This window comes from Anser anser (genome assembly GCF_964211835.1).
Source record: "Anser anser genome assembly, chromosome: 20".
NCBI lineage: Eukaryota > Metazoa > Chordata > Aves > Anseriformes > Anatidae > Anser > Anser anser.
The window spans coordinates 11,216,101-11,226,534 of NC_139741.1; the positions used below are offsets into that span (position 1 = coordinate 11,216,101).

Genomic DNA, 10,434 nt, shown 5'->3' on the forward strand with positions numbered 1-10,434 from the left:
GCGTGGCTGAGGCAGCGGCACGGAAGCAGCCGTCACTGCCCTGGACACACGCCAAAGCCAACCGAAAGCTGGGCTGGGAAGGCAGCGAGGACGCAGGGACACACGGGGGCCACCGCTGCGTGCGCTGGACCGTGTGTGGCCACCTCGCCTGGCGCCGCATGTGGAGCTCGGTGCTGGGAAGAGCAGGGGCAGCGCATGGCCAGCCCTGGGGCATGGGGGGACAGGGGAACATGGCTCAGGGGTCCTGGGGGGCAGGCGGAGGGCCCCCCCTTGCAGGGGCAGCCCCTGTGCAAGCGAGCGAGTCCCAAGCAGGCCGGTCAGCGAGCGGGGAAGGATTTATTGACCGAGGGCCGGGGTACATCACAGTTTGAGTTCCCTTCCCGCCTCCGGAGAGGACGTCGCGTTTGACTTCCCGGGCAAAGTGCGCGGAGAGGCTTCACAGTTTCATCCTTCGGTAAAGCAGAACTGAGGCAGTGACAAATGGCAAACTACATCGTATGAAAAAATAATACAAACTCTTCTCTTTAAATATCTTACAGAAAATGAACCTGAATTAAGAGCATGAAAAGCACCGCACGGAGCGGCCCCCTCGTGTTGGCCCTCGAGGGGATCGAGACGTCCCCGCGCCCACGGGCACACCGAGACCTGGCTCAGCCCAGGCCCCCCCCGGGGACGTGGTGGTCACGGCACAGCGCAGGCGGTGGGAACGGGGGGAGCTCTGCAGGGACGTGGGGAGCGCCGCGTGCCCGTCCCCACGCCGCAGGTACCGCTCGCTGTGCCCACAGGGATGGGGCGGGAGCAGCGTCAGTGGGGACAGCCGGGGCATCGCTATGAGGATGCCCGACGGTGGGGAGCGGGGGGGGGACAGGGACTGTGCCCCCCACCTCTCACGGAGGAACGGGGACGCCCCTACTGTGTTGCAGTGCAAGTTCACGGAAACCCAAGGCACCTCCGCGAGGACGCGGGTGTGGGACAGGGAAGCCCCCGAGCGTGCAAAGCGGGGGGCCGTGTGGTCACCAAGTGAGCGGAGGGGGGGATGTCCCCCCTGCCCCTCGCTCCTGGGGGGCCGGGGCTATGTCCGGGGGGGCCGTGCAGGCTGTGCTGCCCGGGGAGAGCCAGCTCCCAGGGATGGGGCGCGAGCACAGGGGACACGAGGGTGGCTCCGGGGCCGGCCCCGGGCCAGAGGAGATGCTGGCTGCGGCTCCCATCTCAGCAGATTAGACGGGGTGCAGGTGGGGGGCTCTGTCGGGGAGCTCAGGGTGGGGGGGCAGCCCCCCCTCGCCCCTCCGGTGCGTCTCCCAAAAGGCTCGGGTGAGCTGCTCCAGCTGCGAGCTCAGCGGCAGGTGGATGTCCAGGTGCATGCGCAGGGTTTCCAGCCACTGCTCCAGCTTGCCGAAGGACGGCCTGAGGAGAGAGGGACATGTGGCACGTGGTGTGCCACCCCCCATGCCTGCAGCCCCCCCGGCCACACGAGCACCCCGATGTCCCCGAGCTAGGGGACGCAGGGCACCAGCACTCACCGCTTCTCGGGGTCCAGGTCGCAGCAGCAGACGGCGATGGGGAAGAAGCTGGGGGGGCAGGCGGGGGGGCAGTAGCGGTCCAGGAAGCCCCGGACGTTGAGGCCAAAGTCGGTGGTGCGGGGCAGGTAGTCGGGGTCGGCGCTGACCCGGCCGATGATCTGGGGAGGGAGCGAGGGAGGAGAGATTGGCTCCAGTGGGGACAGCGTGGTGGCACTGGGGACAGCACGGGGGCAGCGGCACTCACCTCGCAGAGGACGATGCCGAAGGAGAAGATGTCCACCTTCTCATCATAGCTCCTCCCTGCAGGGAGGGACGAGTCAGGTCACACCGCACGTCCTGTCTGTCCCCAGGTGTCCCCTTCCTGGGGACAAGCCCCAGCTGTTCCCGTGCCCCCGCACCGCTCACCGTTGATCATCTCGGGGGCCATCCAGTACGGGTTGCCCACCACCGTGTAGCGCTTCTTGCGGTCCGGCTTCTTCAGGTTCTTGAGATGCTCGGGCTGGTTCTTCTCATCCACCATGAGCCGCGCCAGCCCGAAATCAGCCACCACCACGCTCTTGTTCTGGGTGGAAGGAGGAGGGTGAGGCGTGGGGCCAGCCCCACGGGGCGGCCTGGGGCCAAGCCCCTCGGCCAGGCTGGTGGCACAGCCGCGGTGAGCCTTACCTCCCGCACCAGGCAGTTGTGGGAGTTGAGGTCGCGGTGGATGATGTTCATGGAGTGGAGGTAGGCCTGGGAGAAGGACAGGATGAGGGCAGGTGGGGGGAGCACCCAACCCCCACCCGCACCCATCCCACAGAGCCACCCCTCCAGTGGCACCGTCCCCAGGGGCTGCTCACCATGCCGGCGGCGATGTCCTTGGCGAAGCTGACCCGCTGGCTCCAGGGGTAGTGGCTGTCCTGCGGGAAAAGGGAAGCGGGGAGGGGTCCTGCCCTGCCGCGGGGTGGGGGCACAGAGCTGCCCCCCGACCTGCTCCCCCCCAGCACTCACCATGCTCTTGATGAGGCCCCGCAAGGTGCCCCCCTTGATGTACTCGGTGATGAAGTTGAGCCTCTTCTCCTTGTAGAGCACCCCGATGAACTTCAGCACGTTGGGGTGCTCCAGGCAGCGCATCACCTTCACCTGGGGGTGCGGCACCCGTCAGGCACAGCGCACCCCCCGGGACACCCCCGTGCTCCCCAGGCAGACCCTGTGCTAATTGCCCTCGATTGAATGGGCATGGAGCTGCCCGGCCATCCCCACACCCCCTCCCAGCCCCGTCACAGCACCACCCCTGCGCTGTGCCCCACGCCCCACACCGGCATGGGGAAGGACAGCCCCGTCCCTTGTCCCCCCACCCAGGGAGCCGCGTGCCGCTCACCTCTTTGAGGAAGGTCCTCTGCGTCTCCTCGTCGAAGCGGATCAGCTCCTTCATGACCATCACCTCGCCCGTCTCCCTGTGCGTCACCTGGCAGAGGGCAGGCGCTGAGCTGCCGGCTCCCACCTCCGGGGACACCCCCAGGACACATCGCCCACATCCTCCCCCCACAGCAGGGCCAGGGGAGATGAGACCACCAAGCTCATGACACCGGTGGCTGCCCACAGCCGGCAGGGGCTCTCTGCTCGGGAAGGGTGCCGCCGGTGTCCCCCCCTCGGTGACACACCTTGATGGCCTGGCCGAAGCAGCCCTTGCCCAGCACCTCGCCGTGGATCAGGTCGGAGGGGCGGAAGATGCGGTGGGCGCGGGAGACGACGCGCAGCGACTCGGAGCGGCCGATGTCCTTGCGCTGGGAGGCGGGCGAGCCCACCGAGCTGGAGCCCGGCGACTTGTCCGTGCTGCAGCTCCTCCTGCGGGACGGACAGACAGACGGACGGTCGCGGGGTCACCCTGGTGTTAGCACGGCTGTGGATGGATGGATCACGGGATGGGGACGCGCGGTGGCCTTACATGACGGTGCGCTGGCGCATGGCACCGAGCTCCCCGCAGGGCGTGGGGGCCGGGGAGCGCAGGGGGCTGCGCAGGTCGGGGAGGGGGCTGCAAGCCAGCGCCGACTCGCGGGCCAGGGGCTCGTGGGGGTCATGCTCGATGGTCAGCTGGAGCAGGCGGCTGGTCTCCTGGATCAGCAGGTCGATCTGGGGGCGCAGAGGACACGGGGGTGGCACGGGGGCACCCCGCGGGATGGCCGTGCTGGGGGGCGCGGGGGCAGCATACCTCGTCCAGCGGCACGTGGCCGATGGGCGTGCCGTTGATCTCCAGGATGCGGTCACCCACGTGGATGGAGTTCTTCATGTCAGGGCTGATGCAGTCCGGGTCCACCCTGCAGGGCCAGCGTGCGGCAGGGGGTCAGCCCCTATGGCTGTGTCCCTGCTGGCTGGGGACACGCAGGCATGCACCCAGAGGTCAACCCCTGCTTGCTGGGGACACGCTGAGTGGACCTGTTGGTCACCCCTTGTGGCATGGCACCCACGGGTCACCCCAAGGGGGACACACTGACATGGTATCCCCAGGTCACCCCAAGCACATGGGGACACGCTGGGGACACCCACAGCCCTGCTGGCAGACGGGTGAACACCGGCACACCGCCCCGCACCACCCTGACGGCTGGGGACATGCCAGCACAGCGTCCACAAGCCACCCCAGCTGACAGGGACATGCCACCACCGTTCCCACCCCGCACAGACGGGACCACACAGTCACATCCATCCTTCACCCTCCCACCCCGACACGGCTTAGCAGTGGGTGGCTCCCACCGGCCGAAGGGACCCGACCCCCGGGAGTGAGGGGGTGACACGGCGCCGCGGTGACCGGGCTACGCACTCTCGGACGCGGACGGTGCGCGAGTGCTCGGCGCCGCAGCCCTGGGTGCCACAGTGCTGGTCGATGGAGACGGAGAAGCCGCGCTTGCCGTCGGAGCAGGCGGGGATGGAGACGAGGGTGACGGTGTGCGGGATGCGGGAGCCCGGCGAGTCGGGCAGGATCTGCTCGATGACCGGCGTCACCACCATCTGGTAATAGCAGTGCCCGCTGCGGGGCCGAGAGGAGAGGGGTGGGCACGGGGGGACACACACACATGGGGACCCGCCAGCCCTGCCCGCTGCGGCCGCTACCTACCAGTACAGCTTGGAGCGCTCCACCAGCGCGTAAGTGTCCCCGTCCCCGATGAACGTGTGGCAGTTGAGGCAGCTGAAGCACTCGGGGTGGTACTTCTGCTCCCCGGCCACCTGCAGGCAGGCGCCGTCAGCACGCGGCACCCTCGGGTGCCACCCCCGGCCTCCTCCCTGCGCAATGGGGAACTCCGGCGGCCGCGAGGACCCACGCGGAGAGCGCCGTGGGCGAGGGTCACCGCAGCCGAGGGTCGCCGCGGGCCGCCCCCGATGTCCCCCGCAGCCTTACCATGACGAGCCCCTTGGTGATCTGCTCGGCGCAGCCGTGGCACAGCTCCCCGAAGCGCGCCCAGTAGTCCTTCTTGCAGTACAGCCGCCCATCCTTCTCGTAGTACTGGTGGGACAGCGACGCCCCGCACTCGCAGCACCTGCGGCGGGGACAGGGACGGGGCGTGGGGACACCGCGGGGTGCCCGGCACCGGCACCGGCACCGCAGGGTGACAGCCCCACGGTGCGCCCCTTCCCCTGGCTGCCGGCACAGGCTGTGTGTCCACGTGTCCGTGTGTCTGTCTGTCTGCCCGTGTGTGTCTGTCCATGTGTCTGTGTGTCCATCTGTCCATGTGTCCATCTGTCCGTGTCCTTGTCTGTCTGTCCGTGTGTCCGTGTGTCCACGTCCGTCTGTGTATCCGTGCGTCTGTCCGTGTGTCCATCTGTCCATGTGTCCGTGTCTGTCCATGTGTCTGCCTGTCCTGTCCGTGTTTCCATCTGTCCATGTGTCCATCTGTCTGTGTCTTTGTCTGTCTGTCCGTGTGTCCGTGTGTCCACGTCCGTCTGTGTATCCGTGCGTCTGTCCGTGTGTCCATCTGTCCATGTGTCCGTGTCTGTCCATGTGTCTGTCTGTCCATGTCCATGTGTCTGTCTGTCTGTCCGTGTGTCCGTCTCTGTGTGTCCATGTGTCTGTCTGTCTGTCCGTGTGTCCATCTGTCTGTCCTGTCTGTCTGTCCATGTGTCCGGCTGTCTGCCCGTGTGTCCGGGTGTCTGTGTGGTGTGTGTCCACCCGTCCGTGTGTCTGTCTGTCCGTGTGTCTGTCCGTCCGTGTGTCTGTCCGTCCGTGTGTCTGTCTGTCTGTCCGTGGCACAGCTGCCGCCCACCCGCTGCCGGTCCCTCCGGGGCCCCGCGGGCCCCGCTCACGGTCACGGCCCCGACGTGACTCAGGGCGCGGCCGCCCCCGCTATTTACGGGGCGCGGGGGGGTGGGGGGCGCGCAGCCAAAAGGGGGGGACCCCAAAATCCAGGCCCGGATGGGAGGGGTCCTGCGGGAGGCGGCAGGACGGGGGGGGGGGGGCGCACTGGGGGTTGCGGTGCCGGGGGGGTGCGGGGAGGGGGGTGCGGGGGGGGCGATGCCGCAGTGCCCCCCCCCTCCCCCGGGGGGGCCAGGAGGAACACCAGCGCGGCGTGACGTCACGGCGCGGAATTTCCCCACCCCGTGACGTCACCGCGCGAGGACTCCACGGCGGCCCCGCCCCTTTAACCCTTTAACCCCCGCGCTGCCGCCGCCCGCTGCGCCCCGACGGGGCGGCCGCTGGGTGCCACTGGGGGGGGGGGGATGGACACCGCCGGCCGGGGGGGGCCCAAACGCCGCCGGCCCGCAGCCCCCCCCCGCCTCAACTTCCCCACGCCGCCTCCCCCGGTCCCGGCCCGGCCCGGCCCGCCCCCCCCGCACGCCGCGGGGCCGAGGGGGGAGGCCGCAGGCTGCCGGAAAGCCGGGGCGCGGGGGGGGCCGGATCCAGCTGCAGCCCCCGCAGCGCGGGTTCCGCTGGGGCTGGTGGCCGCCCCTATGTCTGTCCGTCCGTCCGTCCGCCCGTCCGTCCGTCCGCCCCAGCCTCGGGGTGCGAGCACCGGGGGGGGGGGGGGCGGGGGTCAGGAGCCCCCCCCGGGGCCGCGGAGGAGCGCGGCTCCCATCCCGCCCCCCCCCCGCTTACTTGGCTCCGGCGCTCAGCGCGCGGCTCTTCCTCAGCACCGCCGCCAGCATCCTCGGCACGGGGCGGCACCGGGCGGCACGGCCCGGCCCGGCACTGCCCTGCCCCACCGAGCCCCCCCCCCCACACCCCACTCCGGCCCCGGTCCGGGCCGCCCCCCCACCCCCCCGGCCCGGCCTCCTCCCGCCGGCTCCCGCTGCTCGAGGCTCGGGGAGGGCGCGACAAAGAGGAAGCGGGGAGGGCCGGTGACAGTGACATCAGCCCGCGGCCACGGCCCCTCCGCGGCCCCCGGGCGGGAAGGGGGGGGCAGGAAGCCGGGCCGGGACCCTGCGGGACGCCACGCGGGTGGCAGAGCCTCGGCCGCCCGCTGTCACCCGGGCGGCGGTGTCCCCGGTGTCCCCGGTGTCCCCGGTGTCCCCGCCGCGGGTCCCACCTGAAGCAGTCGGCGTGCCAGTCGGCGTTCAGCGCCTGCAGGTACTGCCCGTCGTAGATGCCCTGGCCGCAGCTCGCACACACCGGCAGGTCGCTCCCTGGGGGACAGGGCTGTCACCCTGCCGCTGTCACCCTGCCGCTGTCCCCAGCCCGGGCACGGCCACGCCACGGGCTCGCAGCTCCGGCTGCCCGCGCCGCCCCCCCCGTGCCCGCGGGGACCGAAGCCACCCACCCCCAGCTCCCGATCGATGGATCGATCGATCCCCGGGCTTCGTAACGGGGACAAGGTCACCGTGCTCACGTCCCCAGCACGGGGGGATGTGGGGACAGGGCTGAGCATGGCGCAGGGTTTGACCTCTGCCACCAGGACGTGGCCAAATTCCCCGTCCCTTGGGCAGGGGGCTGGCTGGGACACTGCCCCCTGGTCCCCCCTCCCAGAGGCAATGCCAGGGGGACCAGCGCACGTCCCCGGGGTGCTGGGTGGCACCAGGGGCTGGTGGTGCAGGGGACACATGGGGACATCGGGACGCAGGCCCCATGGGGCTGGCAGGGCATCAGGGACATGGAGGGGCACAGGGCGACGGGGAAGGGGGACAAAGGGGAGCAGGAGTCGGGGAGGGGGTGTGGGGCAGGCAGGGGATGCCGGTGGGGCAGGAGGGGTGACCCTGGGGTGGGGGGATCCAGGGGGGATGCGGGGGTCCCCACAAGGGACACTGGGTGGGATGGGGACGCAGGGGGTGCGGGGGTGCCTGGTGCAAGGGGATGGGGGGGGCTTTGGGCAGCAGAGGGGTGCAGGGAGGAAGGGGTGGGGTGATGTCGGGGTGCCCAGTGGTCAGGGGGATGTGGGGAGACTGGGGGGCCCAGCAGGACGCAGCTGCGGGACAGATGTTTGGGGTGCACAGAGCGGGGACAGAAGGGGTGCCTGAGTGCTCGTGTTGGGCAGGCAGGGGGGCACGAGTGGGAAAGGATGTGGGGGCACACGCTGGGGTGCAGGACGGTGCCAGGGGGATGAAGGGGTGAATGAGGCGTGCAGGGGGGAAAAAGGGGGCAAAGGTGTGCTGGATGGGTGCAGGAGGGGATGAAGGGGGGGACAAGGGGAGTCTGCAAAAGGATGAAGGGCTGCAGGATGCAAGGAGCAGAAGATGCTTGCAGGGATACAGAGGGATGCAGGATGGGCGCTGGAGGATGCAAGGGGGAAGACGGGGTGCTGGAGGGGCGCAGAGAGGGAGGTGGGGGGGGTGAAGGGGGTGTGGAGGGAGCTGAAGGGGTGCAGGATGGAAGGGGTGCAGTGGATCCAAGTTACGTGCAGGGATACAGGCCTGCAGGATGGGTGCTGGGGGATGCAGGCGCACGCAGGGATGCAGAGGGGTGCAGGGACGCGGGATGGACAGGCGCAGGAGCAGCGCGGGGCTGCAGGGGGCTGCAGGACGGGGAGCGGGATGCCTGCAGAGGCCCCAGGGGCGCAGGATGGGTGCAGGAGGATGCAGGGGGTGTACAGAGGGTGCTGGGGCGCGGGGCAGCCAGGGTGCAGGAGCATCACAGGATGCACGCAGGGATGCAAAGGGCGATGAGGAAGATGACGGCACTGGAAGGGATGCAGGGGAAGGGTGCAGGCCGGAGCAGGGCGCAGGGACAGGGGAGGATGCGGGTCTGCAGGGTGGCGTGGGGCGCAGCAGGGGGGTGCAGGACTCAGGGCAGGGAGGTGCGGGATGGTGAGGGCTGCAGAGGCACTGGGGGAGCTGGTCTGATGGGGGCATGAGGAGTCCAGGGGTGCAGAGTGGATGTGAGGCGCAACCGGGATGTCGGGGTGCAGGGAAGGATGCAGGCTGGGTGGGGGGTGAGGGGGGAGATGGGGGTGCAGGGGGTCGTGGGGTGCAGGGGGGAGTCAGGCTGGAGGGGGCTGATGGGGGTGCAAGGGGGACGCGGGGGTGCAGAAGGGGTGCAGGCAGGGTAGGGGTGCAGTAGGGGATGTGGGGGCGCAGGGGGAGATATGGGGGTGCAGGGGGTGCAGAAGGGGAATGTGGGGGTGCAGGGGGAGATATAGGGGTGCACAAGGGGAATGTGGGGGTGCAGGGGAGCACAGACTAGATACGGGGTGCATGCAGGATGCAGGGGTGCTGGAGGGACACAGGCTGGATTGTGGATTGGGGGTGCGGGGGGGATGCAGGGGGAGATGTGGGGGTGCAGCCTGCACGGGGGTGCGGGGGGAGAGATCGGGGTGCAGGGAGAACATATGGGGGCAGATGGGGATGCAGATGTAGGGCTGCAGGCTGTGATGGGGAACGAAGGGGGGGATGCAGGGGTGCAGGAGGGGCGCGGGCTGCACGGGGCACGCGGGGGAAGATTTGGGGGAGACACCGGCTGGCGGGGGGGGCGCAGGGAGGGGTGCAAGGACAGATGTGGGGGTGCGGGAGGAGGATGGGGGGGGGCGATGCGGGAGCGCAGGGGGCCGGGGGGGGGGCCGCGGGCCGGATGGGGGCCGCGGGGGGGGCCGGCTCGGTCCGGGCCCCGGGGCGGGGGCAGCGCCGGGCCGGGGGGGGGGGCGTGGGCGGCGGAGGCCGGCGGAAGCGCTGAGTCAGGCGGGGCCGGGGTCACGCACCTTCCTCCTCCCCCATGGGCTCGTCCCTCCAGGTGCAGCACAGCAGCATCAACCTCATGCGGCCCCGCCGCACCGCGCCGCGCCAGGCCCGGCCCCGCCGCCCCGCGCCCCGGCCCCGGCCCCGGCCCCCGGCCCCGGCCCCGGCCCCGGCCCCGGCCCCGGCCCCGGCCCCGCCGCTGCGGCTCCGGCTGCGGCTGCGGCTCCGGCGGCACCGGCGGGAGGGGACGGGCCGGGGGCGCAGGGCGCCGGCGCGGGGGCGGGGGGGGCGGGGCCCGGGGAAGGGGCGGGGCTGGGGGCGGGGCCTGCGGGCGGGGCTGGGGGCGGGGCCTGCGGGCGGGGCGCGGGGCGGGGCCGGGAGGGGCGGGGGCAGCGCGGGGCCCGGCGGGGGGAAGGATCCCCCCGGTGTGGGGAAGGGCCTGGGCGTCCCCCCGCTGTCCAGGACGGCATCGTGAGGCAGGGTGTGGGTGTCCGCTGGTGTCCGAGGTGTCACCGTGGGGTGGGGCATGGCTGTCCCCCCGGTGCCCTGCTCAGACAGGGCACGGATGTCCCTCTGGATGTCCCTCTGGGTCGCTGGTCTGTCACCATGGGTCAAGGCAAGGATTTCCCCTGGGTCCCCAGGCTGTTCCCATGTGCCACCCCCTCGGGTCCCCATGTGGGACGGGGCATGGCTATCCCCCCCGTGTCCCGAGGCTGTCACCGAGTGTCAGGGCATGGACATCCCCCTGGGTGCCCGGGATGTCACCGTGGGCAAGGGCAACCCGCTGGGTCACCGGCTGTCCCCGCACACGTCCCCGGTGTCACCATGGAGGGTGTCAGGGGGACGC

The 10,434-nt window shown here is 70.9% G+C and overlaps 1 protein-coding gene across 2 annotated transcripts; it reads right to left on the minus strand.

Moving 5' to 3' along the window:
- Positions 1-317: 317 nt before the first annotated feature.
- Positions 318-9,740, minus strand: LIMK1 (LIM domain kinase 1). Of its 2 annotated transcripts, XM_083806044.1 has the most exons (16): positions 9,611-9,740; positions 7,013-7,109; positions 4,891-5,029; positions 4,609-4,718; positions 4,315-4,521; positions 3,709-3,814; positions 3,445-3,629; positions 3,161-3,344; positions 2,878-2,964; positions 2,508-2,639; positions 2,357-2,416; positions 2,184-2,249; positions 1,926-2,082; positions 1,765-1,820; positions 1,521-1,678; positions 318-1,404 (listed from the first exon to the last, which is right to left on the minus strand). In XM_083806044.1, exons 1-16 carry the CDS (start codon positions 9,666-9,668, stop codon positions 1,218-1,220), a joined length of 1,989 nt encoding a protein of 662 aa, XP_083662170.1. In that variant the 5' UTR covers positions 9,669-9,740; the 3' UTR covers positions 318-1,217. The 2 variants fall into 2 exon arrangements, with proteins under 2 accessions (XP_083662170.1, XP_083662171.1); XM_083806045.1 differs by lacking the exons at positions 7,013-7,109; positions 9,611-9,740 and adding an exon at positions 6,583-6,748.
- Between the last annotated feature and the right edge of the window lie 694 nt (positions 9,741-10,434).

Excerpts from the sequence above, each read along its gene's own strand:
- LIMK1 (XM_083806044.1), bottom strand. The coding sequence starts at position 9,668 with ATGAGGTTGATGCTGCTGTGCTGCACCTGGAGGGACGAGCCCATGGGG. Across the intron at positions 4,719-4,890 it reads TCACCAAGGGGCTCGTCATG|GTGGCCGGGGAGCAGAAGTA; the intron begins GTAAGGCTGCGG and ends GCCTGCCTGCAG. Across the intron at positions 1,405-1,520 it reads GACCTGGACCCCGAGAAGCG|GCCGTCCTTCGGCAAGCTGG; the intron begins GTGAGTGCTGGT and ends CTCTCTCCTCAG.